The sequence below is a fragment of the Scyliorhinus torazame genome, chromosome 16 (assembly GCF_047496885.1).
Source record: "Scyliorhinus torazame isolate Kashiwa2021f chromosome 16, sScyTor2.1, whole genome shotgun sequence".
Classification (NCBI taxonomy): domain Eukaryota; kingdom Metazoa; phylum Chordata; class Chondrichthyes; order Carcharhiniformes; family Scyliorhinidae; genus Scyliorhinus; species Scyliorhinus torazame.
Genome location: NC_092722.1, coordinates 31,772,354 through 31,795,784, shown reverse-complemented (window position 1 = coordinate 31,795,784; position 23,431 = coordinate 31,772,354). Strand labels below are relative to the sequence as shown.

Sequence of the window (23,431 nt, the reverse complement as noted above, 5' to 3'; positions counted from 1 at the left end):
CAATCCTCATGGTGCTGAGTTCCAGCTTCAGCCCTGGACTGATTCTCAGAGTCTAGGTGAAGCCGTTTTGAATCCAGTGCACATACACTTCTCAGAACAACACTTTACCGAATCAATTTGCTTATTGAGATTCAAATATGATTAAGAAACAGGTAGTGGGCGCAGGGGAGGAAACAGGAAGAGGCAGAACCACAAGCAGAGATGCTTATGGAGATCATGACCATAGAGAGAGAGAGAGAGCGGCAGGCAGGCTGGTTTAGAGGTCAAGGAATTGAGAGAGCCAGTAGCTGGACTGAGAGAGGTAAAACCACTGACAGAGTAGGAGTGAGATGGGGGCAGATGGGTGACAACGTGTAATGGATGAGATAGAATGATAGCTCATCTGACTAAGAGAGGAAAAACGATACCGCACAGGCACAGGGAGAAATGGAAAAGCACAGAGTTGCAAAGACCAGTCGAGAAACTGAGAACGTGAGTGATTGTGAGAAAAGCGAAAGGCGATGGAGCGAAATTAAAATATAAACAGACACAGGGAGAAAGAGAGTGAGAGATGCAAGGGAAGAGAAAAGGAGAGAAAGAGATTGAAATGTGACACAGGAACAGTAACAGAGGGAGTTGGAAAGTGAGAGAGACATAGAGATACAAATGGAGAGGAGTGACTCTCTCTATCTCTCTCTATATATATATACACATATTTATACACTTAAAGAGGACAGTGAGGGTGGTGAGGATGATGATGGAAACAGGTCCAACAAATTCAATAACAGGTATACAGAAACATTATAAAATAAACACAAAAACTTAATAAATATGCAAATTTATACATTATTAAGGAAAAAAACATTATTGCTGGTTTAAAGGAAAAAACAGTAGTTGTAGACCGATGAGGAAAAATTTAAACTCTTCAAATTAGGGGAAAATCTCTTTGTTTTCACCATGTTCAGGAGCCAACGGGTTTCGTTCTTGGAGGGGCTCAGTTCAGAAGTGGGGGTCTGTTGGTGGGGATATTCTTGTAGTAATTCAGAGTTTGAAATCTGCAAGGGGAGGATTTCTTGTGTGAGCTCAAGCAGTGATTTTAACCATGTGTAAAATTCACAGAGACTTTGCCATCGTATGGTGACCAGGACCATGAAAGGGCTGGATTCTCCGCACTCCGATGCAGAAATCACGGCCGCCGCCGGGGCGGAGAATCCATTTCCGTGCATGGAATCGGGCCCCTAAAAGCGGAGAACTCTCCCGAGGCCTACCCCGCCATTGCTGGGGTCCCGCCCTGCCATTCTCCGCCCCTGACCGGCCAAATTCCCGACGATGTGGATCAAACATGGTCCTGCCGGTTGGGATACTAGCGCGGCGGCTGCGGATTCAGTCCGCGGCCTTCATGGTCGGGAGCGGGCTGATCGGAGGGCAGGGAGGGCCTTATATGACACCGGGCTAATTTTGGGCGGGCGCGCGGCCGATCGCGGGCACTGTTATGGAATAAAACTGCGTTGTACCAATCGCAACCATGTTGGTTCGTCTGTACCTCAGAGCACCCAACACCTCAGGCACTATTTGAGAGATCCAGCTCCGCGCTCTGAGTCCACCATGGAGCACGGCGCAGCCGCTGGAGTCTGCCGGCTTTGCATGCGTGCCCTCTGACCCGGACGTGCGGGGGCCTGTATCTGCAGCAAAAGCTGCAAGCTTCCCAACGGGTCTCTGCTGGTCCCCTGCAGAGCTATGAATATGTGGCCCTTTCATGCCAGTTTTTCTGTCTTGAAAGGCCAGTTTTTATGACGGCGTGGGGACATAGTCCCAAAAATGGAGAATCCGGCCCCTGATCTGTCCCTTCCCTAACAGGGGGCATTGAGGGTTGTAATCACAACCCACCCTTCTGCCCACTTGACCAGCTAACTGACCAGAAACAGAATGGAACCTGGACACGGTACCTGTGACAGGATGTCCTTTGCAGCCTCAATCTGCTGCTGAGTCTATTGAGGATCCCAGCAGGAAACTTACCCTTCAGTCTCAATCGACCCAATGCTCATTGCACAGACAAATGAGCTCATAGTCGACACAGCCACCCGCTGGTCAGTGCCAGTCCTTGTCCAATCTGTGACTGTTTGGGAGGGAGGGATGGGAATGGGGAATAGGGAAGAATAGAGCAGAGGAGTGGAAGGAACAAAAGAGAATAAAAGAGGGAAGGGAAAGACAGGGAAAAAGACGGGAGTGGGGCGAAGAAGGGAAAGAGACTGGAGAAGAGAGAGCTGAGACTAATTAACACAGAAAGTGGGAAGAGGAAGGGTGAGGAGGGGAAGGGAGAGAGGGGAGGGCAAAGGACATGCAATTCAAACATTTTAGTTCCTTTTCTTAGCCTTATGATAAAGAATGGACAGCCCAGGTCCTGTTGATCATGGGTGATTTTATAGATCTAAATAATACAGTGCGTTTTTGATTCTCAGGAAGAGCAATCATTGGGACAGGTCACCAGCCTGACACATGCTTTTGTCACTCCCATAATATAAGTTCATGTTCACTTGTTGCCTCCCTCTTCGCATTGATTGCTCAGTCCATAATGGGTCCACGAGCTTAGACATCATTCTCAGTTCCATTCTGAGCATGTGCAGGAATGCTTCATGGATTGCAGCGACGGGTACCTCAGGAGGTCAGAGTTCAAGTTCCACGCCAGTCCGTCCATTTGAATTCCAGGTGCCACTGCTCATACCCAGTAAATGAGGGCTACACTTCCCTGTTAATGAAGGAGAGAGGGAGTGTTCAGAACAAAATAGAACATCTCAGCATTATACATCTAATAAGGAGAAATTGCAGTGTGAGGGGAAAAGAGCAGCAAAGCAGCTAATCAGATCCACATTTCAGTGAGGCAACACAGTTCCAATGGGCTGAATAGCATCCTTTGTTGTGGTAAGGGGTTTATGTCGAATAGCAAAAAGCTTTCAGGTGTGAGGGGCAGGGTTGGAAGACACTTTAGGGGTGGGGAGAGTTATGGGGTGTGGGGAGGGTTTCGAGGAGGGTGCAATTGGAAGCATACCCTCTGCCGGGTGGAAATTGCAATGGGGGACGGAATGACGATATCTGAGGCAGGGTGGAGGGTGAATGCCATCTTTGGGCAGAGGGAGACACCTGAGAATGGGTCAACTGAGGAGGGGTGAAGAGTGGGGACACGAAGCATCTAGGGAAAGGGGAAGTGAAATCTGGGAAGGACATCAGCTGGAGGGGGGGGGTGTGGAGGAGGAGAGGAAGACATCTCAGGGGAGAGAGTAGGCACCTGTCAGGGAAGAGGAACAATTAGGCTGTGGAGCGAGACACCTAGAGGGGTCAAACGAGGAGCCAAATATCAGGGGAAAGAGGGGAGATTTCAGTGGGGTTGGCAGGTGGGGAAGAGGCAGACACAAGGTGATGAGAGGCAGGCATCGGAGGGATTAGTGGACGTACATTACGGGGGATATGGTGAACATCACACCTGAGTGAGGTGTCGGTAACACCTTGGGGTGTAGAACGACACCTGCGGGGTGCGGTTGGCAGCAGCTGAGGTTTGTGGGAGGCTTACATTGAGGGAGGGAGAGAGAGACTCAATATGGGGAGAAGGGAAAACACAGGTTCGGTGAGGGCAGGCAGCAGGGATTGTGGGGGGTGGGGAGACGCAACCTGGGGGGAGGAAATGGGGAACCGGTTGGCGGGGGAATGACAGTTGGGTAATTTGCTTCTTGCTGTGTTCGCTGCTGGGTTTACCGGGCCATACTGTGTACACTCTCTGCTCATGACATCTTCTGGCCTTTGTTAAGAACATTCATGCTACACAAGTGCCAGGCAATGCTCATCATCAATTAGAGAGAATCTAACCAACTCCCTTTGACATTTAATGGCATTACCATCACTGAATCCCCATCATCACAGCACAGGGCTAAATCGCTGGTTTTGAAAGCAGACCAAGGCAGGCCAGCAGCGCGGGTTCGATTCCCGTAACAGCGTCCCCGAACAGGCGCCGGAATGTGGCGACTCGGGGCTTTTCACAGTAACTTCATTTGAAGCCTACTTGTGACAATAAACAATTTTCATTTCATTTTATTCATTTCATTCATCATAACTCTGAGAGGATACCATTCAGCAGAAATTTAACGACCAACATTCTGTGGTGAGTAACTCAGTTCCTGATTTCCTGTCCACCAGCTACAAGGCCCAAGGCTGGAGTGTGCTGGAATTCTCTCCACTTGCCTGGATGAGTGTGGATTCAACAACAGTTTGGAAGCTCCAGGCAACATTCAGAATCAGTACCCAATCAACCACCTTAAACATTCATTCCCGCCATCACCAGTTCACAGTGTCAGCAGTGTGTACCGTCTACAAGATGCACTGCAACAACTCACCAACGCTCTTTCAACAGCACTTTTCAAATGTGTCACCTCGGCCACCTGGGTAAGGTAAGGTAAAGGTAAAGTTGCCATAGTCCCAGATGACCATAAGCTGCTTTCCCCTTTGAGGGGGAGAGATGACGGGTGGTGGCTTAACCAGAGGATCACCACACCTCAGGTGAGGGGAAAAGGTTGAGAAGATGGGGGCCTTCTTGAATAACCTTAGCTGGTACAGGAATTGGACCTAGGACACCTAGGGCAAGTGCAGAGACTGCATGGGACCATCACCACCTTCAAATCCCAATCCAAATCATACACCATCCTGACTTGGAAATAGATCGCCATCCCCCCGACTGTCACTGGGTCAAAATCCTGGAACTCCCTTCCTAAAGAACTGTGGATGTACCTACACCAAATGGAGTGCAGCAGTTCAAGAAGGTAGCTCACCACCATCTGCTTAAAGGCAATTAGGGATGGGCAACAATTGTTGATCTAGCCAGTGAAGCTACTTTCATGGACGAATGTATGAAAACAAATCTGAGGACTGAGTAAATGCTGACATTTCAAAGTTAGAAAATTGTCATTATTTTGTTCTCTGTCCTCTGACACTGCAGCAGACCTTGTGTGTGAGCATTCACAGACAGTGTGTGTTGGCTGTGTAAGGACCCTTCCTGCTGATTCCCTTATTTCCCCTTTCTTTATTTTTGCTGTTATCATTTTGATCCATAGATGCTTAATGGCCATGTACCTTTAAGTCGAGCAGGGGAAGAGAGGAACTCAAAAGTTACAAAACAGAACACTGTGCTAGACTTCGGACGGCAAAACTCAGACCTTTCGGCACCCGAGAGATCGGTGGGACTCGGTTCAATTGGTTGGTTGGTGGCTACTGAATTGGCCAAAAGGCTGCATTCTGCCCAGTAACAGGCGGTGATTGGGTGCTAACTGAGCAGGAAGCTTTCAGAGAGCCTGGCGAAGCAGTTGGAGACCTGGACACTCAGAAGAAAGGACCGTGTCGCTCTTTTCCCTTGCTTTTCTCCAGAAAAGCTGGAGAGCTGTATTTCTGAAACTATAGAGACCTTAATGAATCTACAGTGAAAACCATTATAGACTGGAAACCTGAATCTCGAACTGACAGCCTACATTGAAGAACTGTGTGCTAAAAACAACCATCTGAAACAAATACTCTTATCCTTTTACTTTCATTATTATTTTACCCCCCTCTTCTCCCCTTTGTTTTTGTCTGTCTTGTGTGTGTGCATATCGGGGGCACCACAAGTTTAAGTGGTGGGGGGACGGGTTTAGGAATTAGATAATGCGTAACCTGGTGTATTTGCTGCATATTTGATTATAGTTATTGTTATGAATAAACGTCATTGTGTTCAAATTTAAAAAACGATAGTTAATGGGCAGATATGGGCTAAAGACTTTGAGTGTTTTTCTAAGAAATATTTATTCATTTCAACTGTGTTGCGACTCCAGGTCAAGTGGGCTGGCATTGACCATTCACTCGGCCAGGGGGTCGTAATAGCTGTTTGACTATGTTGGCATCACAGCCATAACTCACTTTATGTTAATTGTTCATTTTCCAGCAGCAGTCTTTGTCCTCAGTTAGGAGTGTGCAACAGGCCAATCACACTCTCCTGATTGGGGCACTGAGGCCAACTGTGTCCCTACTGACTAGGGGGCGTTGACTATACTGATCTAGCACAGATTGGAAGTGACTGGGTCTGGCTTAGATGTATTGATAGCTACAAAGAGTGGTCTCCTCATCTGGAATTGGGGAGCAGGCAGGATCTGTGAAATGGGAGACAATGAATGGCCAGAGGATTAAAAGTTTCAGCAACATCCACTCCATCCCCACACCTGCTGCTCCCTTTACCCCATTCTCAGTCCCCTCCCTCAGATCCCGCACCCAACTCACTTCTCCCGTCTGACAACCTTCACCCCCACCTCTCCCCCCCCCCCCCCCCCCCCCCCCCCCCACCCCCAGCAACCTTTCACCTCTCATCCCCTCAAGTTATAGTGACGTACGATGCAGTCAATGTGGAGTTTAGGAGCAGGCTGGTTCGCATTCTATACAGTTCTGCCAGGGTCAGTTTGCGGTGCTGCCCAGGTTGAGGGTCTGACATTGTCCGTTTGGGATGTTCAGAGGTACTGTTGCCCCTCAGCTGTGACTTGGTCTCCTCCTCCTGACCACGAGGGGCCGTGAGCTCGTCTGTAACACACAGAAAGTTCAGCTCACTCTCTATATTAGAGCATGATAATGTACAGGGCTGTGAGCCAGGCTCCAAGCTTGGTCCATCTACAGGGTAAGCATGCTGTTTCCCAAAGTTCAACTCCTCAACCTCCGACAGCTTGCTGTCTCTGCTGCTTATACCCGCAGTGTCCATAGCCCTCCCCATCCTCCCTTGAGAGCTAGGGCTTAAAGTTGTTCTCATCTGTCGCGCCTCTGCCCGTTTGAGAACGTCCATCACCTTGGTGATCGTGTGAGAGTGCAGAGGAGGGACAGTAGTCGTGTTTGATAGTTCCTCATCGGAGGCTTTCAGTTGGACTTTTCTTTTTTCTGTGAGCACACAAAGTTCAGTCAGGCTCTTACTCAGTGACGGCCGACTCAAAATGCACGGTTCTGAAGATGAGGAAACGTGTTTGGCAAGATTGGTCTCTGATTTTGATTTGAAGATATTGGACTTGCAATACAGGAACTGGACCGGACTCTGTCGGCAAATCTGCGGCGATGCCGGTTGCTGGCGGGGAGTCAGCTCTCCATCTTCATCAGCTGATTCCCGTTGTTGCTCTTCAAACGCGTGTACTGAGCTTGGAGACAAGGTGCCATACGCGCTGTCAACAGAGGCCAAGTGGCAGTCATCACTCTCCAGCACCTGACCGTTGGTACTTGGTATCAAGAGGCTTGAAGAGGTCACCCCATGATCAAACAGCTCCTGGGTTGGGGTGCTGGAGGATTCTGTGCTGTGGAGCGAGGTGTCATCGGACTGAGAAGCAGCTCTCTCAGTGTCAGGTGAGGAGAGATCTTCATTCACATCGATCATCACAACAGGAACTCTGTCTGTCACACTTTCTGACTGACTGCAAGAAACAGACAAAGAGATTAATGAAACAAGGGAGAGGCAGGGAAAGAGGGACAGACATGCCAAAAGAAAGAGAGAGATAGAGAGAGAGGAATGGGAATAGAGCGAGGCTTGTGGAAAAAGGGCGACGGGGAGATAAGAGAGATAGCGAAAGAGCAACAGGCAAAGCAAAACAGACAGGAAGAAACAGAAATAAATTCATAAAGAGAGAGACTGAGAAAGAAAGCAGGAAACCAATATATCCTGTGCTGGGACCCTGGATTTACTGTCTGGGGCTGGTTTAGCACAGGGCTAAATCGCTGGCTTTGAAAGCAGACCAAGGAAGGCCAGCAGCACGGTTCAATTCCCGTACCAGCCTCCCCGAACAGGCGCCGGAATGTGGCAACTAGGGGCTTTTCACAGTAACTTCATTTGAAGCCTACTTGTGACAATAAGCAATTTTCATTCATTTCAAATTTAAAAAGTTCTAATTTCTTCTGTTGTCAGTCTAAAGGGCTAAAACTGGGGAAAAGACAACTTCAGTACCGAGACCAGGAGTTGTAACAGAGAGAGATGTAGATATGAAGGGTATGTCAAGTTCTGTGATCATTCTAGAAACAGGTGGGTGATGTGAGAGGGCAGAGAGATGATGTAAATGACCTCCATCTATGCCTGAGCGTGACAGTAACTTGTCCATCAGACAAGGGTCAGGCACATGCGGAGGGTTTAGCTCCACCAAAGGTGAATTTGTCTCAGGCACGGCCCAAAGGCAGGAAGTGCAGGGAATGAGATCTTACAAACTCACCTTTGCTGTGATTCAAGTGTGTCATCAGTGTATTTGTGTAACAGAGATGGTGACTGTGTTGCAGAGGTCTCACTCTCCACATCCTCTTCATCGGGAAGCCTACACCGTTTCTGCACAGATTCCTGGCTCCGTAATCTCTCCAGCAGGGTCTAGATTAGGAAGTTAAATGTATTTGTTAGATCCGTACGTTTTCAATGGAATGGTCAGCGGATTTTTAAACATCCATTTCCGGGATGTGGTCACTGGTTAGACCATTTATTGGTCAGAGACATAGGAGGAGATTCTCCGGTCCCCCAGCCGCATGTTTCTTGGTGACGCCCCATTCACAGGCAGCGGGATTCCCACTTCCCACTGCCTGTCAATGGGATTTCCCATTGGAGCCACCCCACGCAGCTGGGAAACCCCAGGCAGGGTTGCACTGCCGGCAGAAAAAGAGATTCCTGATGCCGCATACACTAGAGTTTGGAATTCTTCAGTGTTGTAAACATTTGACACCCAGAGAGGAGGATGTCAAAGGTAATTCTGTGAAGTGACTCCATGCCCTTTGCTTGACATGTTAATACACAGTTCATCAATGTGTATGCAATTGGCCAGTTTGAGTGTCCACTCAGCTGAGTGTCCTTGTGACCCACAGGGTCAGTGTATGCCCAGAAATTGTAAAGCATCCCCTCTGCAGTTAGAGGTCCTTCCCATTACCTGAGCGTTGAATATCGCCTCAATCCATGCTTTGGACTGCCCCGTCACATTGGCTTGAAAGGTGAAGGCACCAACTGCATTGTGAAACTCATTCAGATAAATCAGCAGGAAGACACCTAGAAATGGACAGAGATGTTGTTAAATATGATACATACAAAACACACGCATGCACACACACATACAGAAACATATGCACACACACAAACACACACATAGATACACACGCACACACACAAACACATGCATGTGTGCACACACATACACACACACAAAGACACATGTATGCATACACACAAACACAGACTCCTATAGTTATACACGCACGCACACAAACACATGCACCCGTGCAAATGCATACACACACATACAGATACACACACACAGAAAGACACACGCATGCACACACACAAACACACATACAGAGTCACATTGCATCATAAGGTCAGAAATTGGGTTGGATGCTGTTGATGTAGATACCGAAACAGTCTGCCACATGGAACTAGACCTGGACAATATTCAGGATTAGGTTGATAAGTGGCATGTAACATTCATACTACACAAGTGCCAAGCAATGACTATCTCCAACAAGAGAGAATACAGCCACCCCTTTTGACATTTAATGGGCATTAACATTGTTGAATCTCCCGCCATCAACATCCCGGAGTCACCATTGACTGGAAATTTCATCAGCCACATAGAGACTGTGGATGCAAGAGCAGGTCAGACATTGGGTATTCCACGGTGAGTGGCTCACCCTTGACTTCTCAAAGCCTTTCTCGCACCTACAAGGTACAAGTAAGGAGTGTGATGGAATACTCTAATCTGTTTAGTTTTGATGAAACTCACCGGGATCTCTCAGCTCCCTGCAGATGATTTTCTCCACGAGCAATGGTTGCCGAATTACTTTGGTCTTCTCCATCTTCTTCACCGGCTTGGTGATGAGGAAAATATCAGTGAAGAGGAAACAGTAAACGTCCATCTGTAAAAGAAAGGGGTTGGGATAACCGCAGGGAATAATCCCGCCACATAATGCAGAGATTTCAGCTACGAAAGGACCAAAACAGCAAGAAGATTCGACACCGAGAAACCCAAAGACTGAGAAACAAAACACCTAGAAACCAGAAACTGAGACTGGACACTGAGAAACCAGAAACTGAGACTGGACACCGAGAAACCAGAAACTGAGACTGGACACCGAAAGCCCAGAGACTGAGAGACTGGACATTGAGAAACCCGGGGACTGAGAGACTGGACACCGAGAAACCCAGAGACTGAGAGACTGGACATCGAGAAACCCAGAGACTGAGAGACTGGACACTGAGAAACCCAGAGACTGAGAGACTGGACACTGAGAAACTCAGAGACTGAGAGACTGGACACCGAGAAACCCAGAGACTGAGAGACTGGACACTGAGAAACCCAGAGACTGAGAGACTGGACATCGAGAAACCCAGAGACTGAGAGACTGGACACGGAGAAACTCAGAGACTGAGAGATTGGACACTGAGAAACCCAGAGACTGAGGGACTGGAGACCGGGAAACTCCGAGGCTGAGAGACTGGACACTGAGAAACTCAGAGACTGAGAGACTGGACACTGAGTAACACAGAGACTGAGAGACTGGACACTGAGTAACACAGAGACAGTGAGACTGGACACCGAGAAACCCAGGGACTGAGAGACTGGGCACTGAGAAATCCAGAGACTGAGAGACTGGACACTGAGAATCCAGAGACTGAGACAGGGCACCGAGAAACCCAGAGACTGAGAGATTGGACACTGAGAAACTCAGAGACGGAGAGATTGGACACTGAGAAACTCAGAGACGGAGAGCCTGGACACTGAGAAACCCAGGAACTGAGAGACTGGACACTAAGAAACCCAGAGATTGAGAAACTGGAGACAGAGAAACCAAGAGACTGAAAGACTGGACACTGAGAATCCAGGGACTGAGAGACTGGACACTGAGAATTAGGAGACTGAGACAGGGCACCGGGAAACCTAGAGACTGAAAGACTGGACACCGAGAACCCAAAGTCTGGACACTAAGAAACTCAGAGACTGAGAGACTGGCACTGAGAAACTCAGAGGCTGAGAGACTGGACACTGAGAAACCCAGGGACTGAGAGACTGGACACTGAGAATCCAGAGACTGAGACAGGGCACCGAGAAACCCAGAGACTGAGAGATTGGACACTGGGAGACTCGGAGACTGAGAGACTGGCACTGAGAAACCCAGAGACTGAGCGATTTGGCACTGAGAAACTCAGAGACTGAGAGACTGGCACTGAGAAACCCAGAGACTGAGAGACTGGCCACTGAGAACCCAAAGTCTGGACACTAAGAAACTCAGAGACTGAGAGACTGACACTGAGAAACCCAGGGACTGAGAGACTGGACAATGAGAAACCCAGAGACTGAGAGACTGGACACTGAGAATCCAGAGACTGAGACAGGGCACCGAGAAACCCAGAGACTGAGAGATTTGGCACTGAGAAACTCAGAGACTGAGAGATTGGACACTGGGAGACTCAGAGACTGAGAGACTGGCACTGAGAAACCCAGAGACTGAGAGACTGGCACTGAGGAACCCAGGGACTGAGAGACTGGACACTGAGAATCCAGAGACTGAGACAGGGCACCGAGAACCCCAGAGACTGAGAGATTGGACACTGGGAGACTCAGAGACTGAGAGATTGGACACTGGGAGACTCGGAGACTGAGAGACTGGCACTGAGAAACCCAGAGACTGAGAGACTGGCACTGAGGAACCCAGAGACTGAGAGACTGGACAATGAGAATCCAGAGACTGAGACAGGGCACCGAGAAACCCATAGACTGAGAGATTTGGCACTGAGAAACTCAGAGACTGAGAGATTGGACACTGGGAGACTCGGAGACTGAGAGACTGGCACTGAGAAACCCAGAGACTGAGAGACTGGCACTGAGGAACCCAGAGACTGAGAGATTTGGCACTGAGAAACTCAGAGACTGAGAGACTGGCACTGAGGAACCCAGAGACTGAGAGACTGGACACTGAGAATCCAGAGACTGAGACAGGGCACCGAGAAACCCAGAGACTGAGGGATTTGGCATTGAGAAACTCAGAGACTGAGAGATTGGACACTGGGAGACTCGGAGACTGAGAGACTGGCACTGGGAAACCCAGAGACTGAGAGACTAGACACTGAGAATCCAGAGACTGAGACAGGGCAACGAGAAACCCAGAGACTGAGAGGTTTGGCACTGAGAAACTCAGAGACTGAGAGATTTGGCACTGAGAAACTCAGAGACTGAGAGATTGGTCACTGGGAAACTCAGAGACTGAGAGACTGGCACTGAGAAACCCAGAGACTGAGAGACTGGCACTGAGAAACCCAGGGACTGAGAGACTGGCACTGAGAAACCCAGAGACAGAGAGACTGGCACTGAGAAACCCAGAGACTGAGGGACTGGACACTGAGAAACCCAGGGACTGAGAGATTTGGCACTGAGAAACTCAGAGACTGAGAGACTGGCACTGAGAAACCCAGAGACTGAGGGACTGGACACTGAGAAACCCAGGGACTGAGAGACTGGACACTGAGAAACTCAGAGACTGAGGTACCGGACACTGAGAAACCCAGGGACTGAGAGACTGGCACTGAGAAACCCAGAGACTGAGAGACTGGACACTGAGAAACTCAGAGACTGAGAGACTGGACACTGAGAAACTCAGAGACTGAGACAGGGCACCGAGAAACCCAGAGACTGAGAGATTTGGCACTGAGAAACTCAGAGACTGAGAGACTGGACACTGAGAAACCCAGAGACTGAGACACTGGACACTGAGAAACCCAGAGACTGAGAGACTGGACACTGAGAAACTCAGAGACTGAGACAGGGCACCGAGAAACCCAGAGACTGAGAGATTTGGCACTGGGAAACTCAGAGACTGAGAGGCTGGACACTCAGAAACTCGGAGACTGAGAGACTGGACACTGAGAATCCAGAGACTGAGACAGGGCACCGAGAAACCCAGAGACTGAAAGATTGGACACTGAGAAACTCAGAGACTGAGAGATTGGACACTGGGAAACTCAGAGACTGAGAGTCTGGACACTGAGAAACCCAGAGACTGAGAGATTTGGCACTGAGAAACCCAAAGACTGAGAGATTGGACACTGGGAAACTCAGAGACTGAGAGACTGGCACTGAGAAACCCAGAGACTGAGAGATTGGACACTGAGAAACCTAGAGACTGAAAGACTGGACACCGAGAACCCAAAGTCTGGACACTGAGAAACTCAGAGACTGAGAGACTGGTCACCGAGAAACCCAGAGACTGAGAGACTGGCACTGAGAAATCCAGAGACTGAGAGACTGGACACTGAGAATCCAGAGACTGAGACAGGGCACCGAGTAACCCAGAGACTGAGAGATTGGACACTGAGAAACTCAGAGACTGAGAGTCTGGACACCGAGAAACCCAGAGACTGAGAGATTGGAAACCGAGAGCCCAGAGACTGCACTCTGAGAAACCCAGAGACTGAGAGACTGGGCACTGAGAAACCCAGAGACTGAGAGACTGGGCACTGAGAAATCCAGAGACTGAGAGACTGGACACTGAGAAACCCAGAGACTGAGAGACTGGACACTGAGAAATCCAGAGACTGAGAGACTGGACACTGAGAATCCAGAGACTGAGAGACTGGACACTGAGAATCCAGAGACTGAGACAGGGCACCAAGAAACCCAGATACTGAGAGGTTTGGCACTGAGAAACTCAGAGACTGAGAGATTTGGCACTGAGAAACTCAGAGACTGAGAGATTGGTCACTGGGAAACTCAGAGACTGGACACTGAGAAACCAGAGACTGAGAGACTGGACACTGAGAATCCAGAGACTGAGACAGGGCACCAAGAAACCCAGATACTGAGAGGTTTGGCACTGAGAAACTCAGAGACTGAGAGATTTGGCACTGAGAAACTCAGAGACTGAGAGATTGGACACTGGGAAACTCAGAGACTGAGAGACTGGCACTGAGAAACCCAGAGACTGAGAGATTTGGCACTGAGAAACTCAGAGACTGAGTGATTTCGCACTGAGAAACTCAGAGACTGAGAGATTGGTCACTGGGAAACTCAGAGACTGAGAGACTGGCACTGAGAAACCCAGAGACTGAGAGACTGGACACTGAGAAACTCAGAGACTGAGAGACTGGACACTGAGAAACCCAGGGACTGAGAGACTGGACACTGAGAAACCAAGAGACTGAGAGACTGGACACCGAGAAACCCAGAGACTGAGGGACTGGACACCGAGAAACCCAGAGACTGAGGGACTGGACACCAAGAAACCCAGAGACTGAGAGACTGGACACTGAGAATCCAGGGACTGAGAGACTGGACACTGAGAAACCCAGAGACTGAGAAACTGGACACTGAGAAACTCAGAGACTGAGAGACTGGACACTGAGAAACCCAGAGACTGAGGGACTGGACACTGAGAAACCAGAGACTGGACACTGAGAAACCCAGAGACTGAGGGACTGGACACCGAGAAACCCAGAGACTGAGAGACTGGACACTGAGAAACCCAGAGACTGAGGGACTGGACACCGAGAAACCCAGAGACTGAGAGACTGGACACTGAGAAACCCAGAGACTGAGAGACTGGACACTGAGAAACCCAGAGACTGAGGGACTGGACACCGAGAAACCCAGAGGCTGAGAGACTGGACACCGAGAAACCCAGAGACTGGACACTGAGAAACCCAGAGACTGAGGGACTGGACACCGAGAAACCCAGAGACTGGACACCGAGAAACTCAGAGACTGAGAGACTGGCACTGAGAAACCCAGGGACTGAGAGACTGGACACTGAGAAACCAAGAGACTGAGAGACTGGACACCGAGAAACCCAGAGACTGAGGGACTGGACACCGAGAAACCCAGAGTCTGAGGGACTGGACACCAAGAAACCCAGAGACTGAGAGACTGGACACTGAGAATCCAGGGACTGAGAGACTGGACACTGAGAAACCCAGAGACTGAGAAACTGGACACTGAGAAACTCAGAGACTGAGAGACTGGACACTGAGAAACCCAGAGACTGAGGGACTGGACACTGAGAAACCAGAGACTGGACACTGAGAAACCCAGAGACTGAGGGACTGGACACCGAGAAACCCAGAGACTGAGAGACTGGACACTGAGAAACCCAGAGACTGAGAGACTGGACACTGAGAAACCCAGAGACTGAGGGACTGGACACCGAGAAACCCAGAGGCTGAGAGACTGGACACCGAGAAACCCAGAGACTGGACACTGAGAAACCCAGAGACTGAGAGACTGGACATTGAGAAACCCAGAGACTGAGAAACTGGACACTGAGAAACCCAGAGACTGAGAAACTGGACACCGAGAAACCCAGAGACTGAGAGACTGGGCACTGAGAAATCCAGAGACTGAGAGACTGGACACTGAGAAACCCAGAGACTGAGAGACTGGACACTGAGAAACCCAGAGACTGAGAAACTGGACACTGAGTAACTCAGAGACTGAGATACTGGACTCTGAGAAACCCAGAGACTGAGAAACTGGACACTGAGTAACTCAGAGACTGAGAAACTGGACACTGAGTAACTCAGAGACTGAGAAACTGGACACTGAGAAACCCAGAGACTGAGAAACTGGACACTGAGTAACTCAGAGACTGAGAAACTGGACACTGAGAAACCCAGAGACTGAGGGACTGGACACTGAGAAACCCAGAGACTGAGAAACTGGCACTGAGAAACCCAGAGACTGAGAAACTGGACACTGAGTAACTCAGAGACTGAGAAACTGGACACTGAGTAACTCAGAGACTGAGAAACTGGACACTGAGAAACCCAGAGACTGAGAAACTGGACACTGAGAAACCCAGAGACTGAGAAACTGGACACTGAGTAACTCAGAGACTGAGAAACTGGACACTGAGAAACCCAGAGACTGAGAAACTGGACACTGAGTAACTCAGAGACTGAGAAACTGGACACTGAGTAACTCAGAGACTGAGAAACTGGACACTGAGAAACCCAGAGACTGAGAAACTGGACACTGAGTAACTCAGAGACTGAGAAACTGAACACTGAGAAACCCAGAGACTGAGAAACTGGACACTGAGTAACTCAGAGACTGAGAAACTGGACACTGAGTAACTCAGAGACTGAGAAACTGGACACTGAGAAACCCAGAGACTGAGAAACTGGACACTGAGTAACTCAGAGACTGAGAAACTGAACACTGAGAAACCCAGAGACTGAGAAACTGGACACTGAGAAACCCAGAGACTGAGAGATTGGACACTGAGAAACCCAGAGACTGAGAAACTGGACACTGAGAAACCCAGAGACTGAGAGGCTGGACATCGAGAAACCCAGAAACCAAAACATTGATAAATGTTTCAGAGATTCTCAACACCTAAGCACTGAAGACTGAGAGAACGCAAAGTTTCAGCGTCCAGGCGATGAATACCTGGAGGCCAATGGAGGGGAAACAAATCAATGGACGTTCTGTCACCCAGCCTCTTGTTCATGCCCTCACCAAGTCTCACGGGCACTTTTGCCCCCTCAGTCTTTCTTGCCCATTGGCTCACCTTGCTATCTTTTCCTTCTTTCATTCTCAGGCTTCCCTCAAGCAGCAGTTGCCGTGTGTCATCGGGTGAGGTACCGAGCATCGGAGCTGTCAAGTCCAAGTGGCAGAACTCCTTCAAAACCTAATGCGACAAAAGGAGCTGTCAGAACCTGGCAGCTTCTGCCCATTACCCGCACAGACTGTGGGCAATTTGTGTCTACTGTCCAGAGGAGCATCAGAACTTGTAGTTTGTACCCATTAACAACTGGGCGTCTGGGCAGCTTATTCCTTTTACTTACAAGGGCCTCTAGGTTTTCCTGCAATTTTAATAATATTCTCACATGCGCGTTAATGGGTAATAAAATGATTTGTGCACCTATGCCCCTTGACCCATCTGCTTGTCCCCATTTAGATGGGCAGTATTTGGCGTCCTTAATCCTCCTACCAAAGAGCACTTCCTCACACTTAACTATATTGAAATTAATTTGCCAACTACAAACCCATTGCAGGTTTATTAACAGTGCCTTGTGTGCTAGTACACGCTTCCTCAGTATTAACTATACCTCCCTCAGTATTAACTATATCTCCCAATTTAGCATAATTCACACATTTTGACATTGTACTTCCAATTCCTAAGTCATTTATAGTAAGAAGTCTTACAACACCAGGTTAAAGTCCAACAGGTTTGTTTCAAATCATTAGCTTTCGGAGCACTGCGCCTTCCTCAGATTCACCTGAATCAGGTGAATCTGAGGAAGGCGCAGTGCTCCAAAAGCTAGTGATTTGAAACAAATCTGTTGGACTTTAACCTGGTGTTGTAAGACTTCTTACTGTGCTCACCCTAGTCCAACACTGGCATCTCCACATCATAAGTAATTTATGTAAATGATGGATGTTATATTCTTTGTTGTAGTTGCAAACAAAGGAATCAGAGGTGGCACACGTAACATGGTGCAAGAGGTCACCTTGATGAAGTCCTTCAGTGGCACAGCCGCCTCAGTTTATGTCCTCAAGACCACATCAGATGGTTGTACTGGCAGATACTTCAATTTCTGACAGTATTTCGATTAAGGTATAAGTGATACTGCAGCGCCCGTGTCCACTTCCATCTTACTAGTGTTCCCATCATTGCTGGTCTCCTTGTACTGCGAGAATGCTGAGCTTAAATTCCTGAAGCTGACTTGACACTTTGTATTTGGTCTTCTGGTGGATCACTTAACTTGTGAACTCGCCGTGTAGACTTTGCATTATGTTTCTTGGTACACTTCTTTTGTGCTGATTAACATTAGCGTGACTAACATGCCTTAGCAATGTGACCAACTTTACTACAATTTTTGCATTTGTTCTCCTTGTTCCAACAATTTCCAGCCATATGTCGCACTTGGTTGCAGCGATTACATCGTAGGTTCCTGGTGGATCTGCTTCTCACAGACTCTATCTTATGGACTTTAGCTCGAACTCCAATCAGCGAAACATCGCTCGCAGCAGACTACATGGAACCTTGTGATTTCTATAGCAGATATTAGTGTTAATGCACATGCAGTCAACAATTTGAAAAATGAAATGAAATGAAAATCGCTTATTGTCACAAGTAGGCTTCAAATGAAGTTACTGTGAAAAGCCCCTAGTCGCCACATTCCTGCGCCTGTTCGGGGAGGCTGGTACGGGAATTTCCTTTGGACGGTTTCATTCCTGAGGCCACAAACTAATCGGTCGTGAAGTGTATCATCCAAAGTCTGACCAAATTCGCAATGCTTGCAGTTTTCGCAGTGATGCACCAAATTGTGAAATGTTTTCCCCTTCTTCCTCTGCACCACGGTGAAAGAGAAATCTATCAGCTAGTAATAGGGATGGGGAAAGACATGTTCTTGCAAGACAGTCATTAACTCATCATATGATGAGTCTCCAGGTTTAGCTGGGTGCAGTAAATCTTGTAGTAACATGAATGTTTTCCTCTGAGAAAGGTCGCAGTGTGCAGGTCTGCTGTGTCTGATTGGCTTTAAGGAATGACTGGAACTTTCCTCATAAGAATTCCATGTCTCCTCCTCTTCTTCAAACGCATCCATGGTGCCTTTTCTTCCTGCCATTTTTGGATTGCAGCTCCCTGATCTGTGATACTCAGCCTGTTTTCCCTGCTGTTTATTTTCTCTCTGTTTAAAGCAGATAACCTCACAGCTCACAAGCAGACCGGCTGTTTGGGTGCCTCGCTATCGATTCCCAGGCAGTAGGTTGCAGAATCAGCAGCCCCATATGTTTGCGTTCCCATGGCCCATTCCGGTGCCTTGTGAGTGGTTCCTGCTGCTCTTTCAACTCAGTGTACTGAAAACTTTGATTCTCCATTTGAAGCAAGTCCCCAGTAATTTGCAGTTGTCCGATAGTTTCTTTTTTCTTTTTCAAAACCTGTTTACTTGCACCAATGGCTGTCGCAATCGACAGACGATTTGCCGACGCTGTGCTCGAAAATGTGCAGTGTCCAAATATATACTTGAGTTGTTTTTACTGCCACAACAATGATTTCACCCGGGAAATCGATGATATTTCTACCGACCTCACTCCCGATGGTGTATGGGCCCAGATCTCTGTCGATGATTCCTTCTTCTGGCTCACAAAATCGTTGTTGCAAGTTATTTTTCTCCCTTTTTTTGTTTACGGCCCAGATCTCGCCACCAGTTTCTCTTTTGTTCTATTCTTTGTTGCATCCACAAAGAGAAAGAATCCGAGGTGTCACACGTTGAGTTGGTATAACATAGTGCAAGGGGTTTATTGACATGATGCTGCTCAAACAGGGTACAATGATGAACTCCACAAAAGTCCATGATACACTCTGATAACGTCATTGCATAATAGGTGACATTACACCAGCCAATAGTGTTACTCTGATACATAACAAAAAACAACAGAGATCCCAGAACTGATTCTTGTATCTCGAAGATCTGAGTAAGGTATTCTCTCAATATATGAGATGCTAGGGATGGATATAGGGGCCAATGGGCCTTTCTGATGCTCAGGAAATGGTGAATTACAAAATCGTCATTGTGTGTTTTACTCTTAAACTGAGGGAGGAATATAAGGACAGAGTAGACTAGAAAGTCTCAGCAGGTTCCTGGGGCATTGTGGCCTACATCTTTTGAACCAGACTTATCCCATAACGGAGTTATGGTGAAAGATGATCTACCCTGAACTACAACCTCTGTGGAAGAGAAGGCTAACCTGCTCCACAAGGTGCATTAGGCCTCAGTCTCTCCCCCCTCTTTCTGCCTTAATCTCTCTCCCTGTTTGACTCTCCCCTGTGCCTCAGTAACCCTCTGATCCCCTTGCCTTTGTCTCTCCCTCCCCTCTCTGTGCTCTCCACATGGTTAAGCATCTCTTTTACCTTCTCCACTTCATCCGAGCTCCCATCCACTACCTCATAGGAATCAATGCGATTAATAATCTCTGCCAATCTCTGCTGCTCCTGCCGCTGATGCATTCGGGAATTCACATGTACAATAAAACTCTCAACGGAACTGACCTGGAAATAGAAGCAAGAGTTGAGTTAAGATTCAAGGAGGCACCTCAATGAATCACAGGCCTCACAAGCAGTAGGATGTTTAGCCATGTTAAATATCAGCCAGCGGGGGTAGATGTTATGGCCAAAAATGTGTCCAAGGGTGACAGCATGGCCATGACTAACTGCCATAACTGAGGGTGCGACTGAACAAGAGGGTGTGCCAGACCATGACTGTGGCCATGACCAAGAGCAAAAGCATGACCAGTAGTATGAGTGAGAATGACAGTGTGAGTGAGATTGGCAGCACAAAGTGTATCGATAATGTGACCATGGTTGTGAGTGTGACAGAGTGTGACTGTGACCAAGAGCATGAATGAGACCAACAGCGTGTCAGCGACAGGGATCGTGAAGAGTACATACCATGCTAATGATGGCATCTCTGGCATGAGGGTCGTCTGTTTTCTTGAGGATAGACTTGAGGAGCAGTGGGTACTTGGTGAGTCGTTGATGAGGTTTGACCAACATGTCACTGAGCTTCAGGCGATTACACTGCTTGTGAGTCTCTGCCCACTGCAAATGGACACAGAAGTAATTATGCAGGAAGCACACTGCCTCACTTCCTCAAACTGACTGTCTGTCTGACTCTCTCAGCATTGTTTGAGCTCTCTGCATCTCTACCTTCTGCCTGCAGATAGCTACAGTAAATCGAACACCTCAAAACTCCCTTCCCCTCTATTCCTTGTCCTTTCACATAGAGCAGGGAGAGGTCACTGGATCACACTGACCGTTATGTAGATCCTGAAGAGTTCATTGTCACGGAGATGGTTTCTCATGTACTCCATGCAGCTCTCCTCGTCCATGCAGTATTGGATATAAGGCTTAAAGCGCACGCCAAACTGAAGAGTGCAGAGAAAACAAATAATTAATACAGAGACAGGAGCAGCAATAGTTCAGAATTTGATAGATAATGGTGTGGGCTATTTGTGGAAATTGTAGCCAAACAAGCAGCCCATTAGGTATGGTCAAGTGGGAACTGGTTCTGGATTTATTCCTGATGTTGGGACTGATCTCAGGGAAATTTGGAGCAGAGAAACATAGGTGCAGGAATGGGCCATTCAGCCCAATGAGCCTGCTCCACCATTCAATACAATCATGGCTGATCATCCACCTGGAGCTAATTAAAATCCACAACCTCTGGATTTTCACACACGGAAAGTCACGTTGGTCATACCAGTGATGGGTTTTCACATTTTTCTTCCATCAATCCCCACTGTCTTCCATATCTTATTCCTGGCCTTCACCTGCAACCATCCATCATTCCCAGTGAGAACTGGGATGCAGATAAGCCTATGCTGTCACACCAGCAGATGGTTGTCGCATCAGTTTGGAACAGAGCACAAGGCTGTGTCTTGCCCCATCTCAAATGGTGGGATGTAAAATGGCAGGCCTGCAGCGGCAGCTTAGCAACAGTTTACCACACCACTGTGCAATCACTTCAAGAGGCACGGGGTAAAACCATAACTTACTACCCCACCCTCACCTCCCAACTTATTGCCTGTGACTTACCGTCTTGAACCCCTTGTGGAAGTGGATGGGGTTGAGCAATGTTTTACTATCTCTGGCTGCTTGCAACACAGGAGCCATCACCTCTCGCCATAGATTCTGGTGCAGTTGGATAATCTCCTGTATGTTACAGAATAGTTTCTTCGGCTCCACCTGCACGACATCATGAACAAAGTCAGTCCTCCGCATTTCACACATATATTCAACTACCAAATGCCCATGCCTGTGTACAGGCAATAACCAGGGTCAAAGAACAGGCAACCACCAGAGCCTGTGTACAACACCACTTTCAAAGTATAGACAATCACTGGGGCCAACAATCACCTGGGCCTATGGAGAGGAAAAGACTAAAGCCAGTGTACAAACACCAGAGCCAGTGTACAAACACAAGAGCTAGTGTACAAACACCAGAGCCAGTGTACAAACACCAGAGCGAGTGTACAAATACAAGATCCAGTGTACAAACACCAGAGCCAGTGTACAAACACCAGAGCCAGTGTACAAACACCAGAGCCAGTGTACAAATACAAGATCCAGTGTACAAACACCAGAGCCAGTGTACAAACACAAGAGCTAGTGTACAAACACCAGAGCCAGTGTACAAACACCAGAGCCAGTGTACAAATACAAGATCCAGTGTACAAACACCAGAGCCAGTGTACAAACACAAGAGCTAGTGTACAAACATCAGAGCCAGTGTACAAACACCAGAGCCAGTGTACAAATACAAGATCCAGTGTACAAACACCAGAGCCTGTGTACAAACACCAGAGCCAGTGTACAAACACCAGAGCCAGTGTACAAACACCAGAACCAGTGTACAAACACCAGAGCCAGTGTACAAACACCAGAACCAGTGTACAAACACCAGAGCCAGTGTACAAACACCAGGGCCAGTGTACAAACACCAGAGCCAATGTACAAACACCAGAGCCAGTGTACAAACACCAGCACCAGTGTACAAACACCAGAGCCAGTTAACAAACACCAGCGCCAGTGTACAAACACCTGAGCCAGTGTACAAACAAACACCAGAACCAGTGTACAAACACCAGCGCTAGTTAACAAACACCATAGCCAGTGTACAAACACCAGAGCCAGTGTACAAACACCAGAGCCAGTGTACAAACAAACAACAACGCCAGTGTACAAAGATCAGCACCAGTGTACAAACACCAGGGCCAGTGTACAAACAACAATGCCAGTGCACAAACACCAGAACCAGTGTACAAACACCAGCACCTGTGTACAAACAAGAGAGCCAGTGTACAAACACCAGAGCCAGTTACCAAACACCAGCACCTGTGTACCAACACCAGAGCCTGTGTACAAACACCAGAGACAGTGTACAAACACCTGAGCCAATGTACAAACACCAGAGCCAGTTACCAAACACCAGCACCTGTGTACAAACACCAGAGCCAGTGTACAAACACCAGAGCCAGTGTACAAACACCAGAGCCAGTGTACAAGCACCAGAGCCAGTGTACAAACACCAGAGCCAGTGTATAAACACCAGAGCCAGTGTACAAACACCAGAGCCAGTGTACAAACACCAGAGCCAATGTACAAGCACCAGAGCCAGTGTACAAGCACCAGAGCCAGTGTGCAAACACCAGAGCCAGTGTACAAACACCAGAGCCAGTGTACAAACAAACACCAGAGCCAGTGTACAAACAAACACCAGAGTCAGTGTACAAACAAACACCAGAGCCAGTATACAAACAAACACCAGAGCCAGTGTACAAACAAACACCAGAGCCAGCGTACAATCAAACACCAGAGTCAGTGTACAAACAAACACCAGAGCCAGTGTACAATCAAACACCAGAGCCAGTGTACAAATACCAGAGCCAGTGTATATACA

At 48.1% G+C, this 23,431-nt stretch overlaps 1 protein-coding gene across 6 annotated transcripts in view; it reads right to left on the bottom strand.

The window, feature by feature from the left end:
• Positions 1 to 2,381: 2,381 nt before the first annotated feature.
• The window catches only part of LOC140392662 (pleckstrin homology domain-containing family G member 5-like), a 337,052-nt gene continuing 316,002 nt past the window's right edge, over positions 2,382 to 23,431 (bottom strand). For 4 of the 6 annotated variants that reach the window (XM_072478154.1, XM_072478159.1, XM_072478156.1 and 1 more), the window contains 10 exons: positions 21,568 to 21,717; positions 20,787 to 20,897; positions 20,422 to 20,571; positions 19,885 to 20,022; positions 16,534 to 16,653; positions 9,759 to 9,891; positions 8,913 to 9,028; positions 8,217 to 8,365; positions 6,348 to 7,430; positions 2,382 to 2,725 (listed from right to left, as the gene is read on the bottom strand). In XM_072478154.1, the coding sequence (XP_072334255.1) occupies positions 6,359 to 7,430; positions 8,217 to 8,365; positions 8,913 to 9,028; positions 9,759 to 9,891; positions 16,534 to 16,653; positions 19,885 to 20,022; positions 20,422 to 20,571; positions 20,787 to 20,897; positions 21,568 to 21,717 (2,139 nt within the window). In that variant the 3' untranslated portion in view covers positions 2,382 to 2,725; positions 6,348 to 6,358. The remainder of the gene's footprint in view (positions 2,726 to 6,347; positions 7,431 to 8,216; positions 8,366 to 8,912; positions 9,029 to 9,758; positions 9,892 to 16,533; positions 16,654 to 19,884; positions 20,023 to 20,421; positions 20,572 to 20,786; positions 20,898 to 21,567; positions 21,718 to 23,431) is intronic. The other 2 variants (XM_072478158.1, XM_072478155.1) reach the window with 2 other exon arrangements.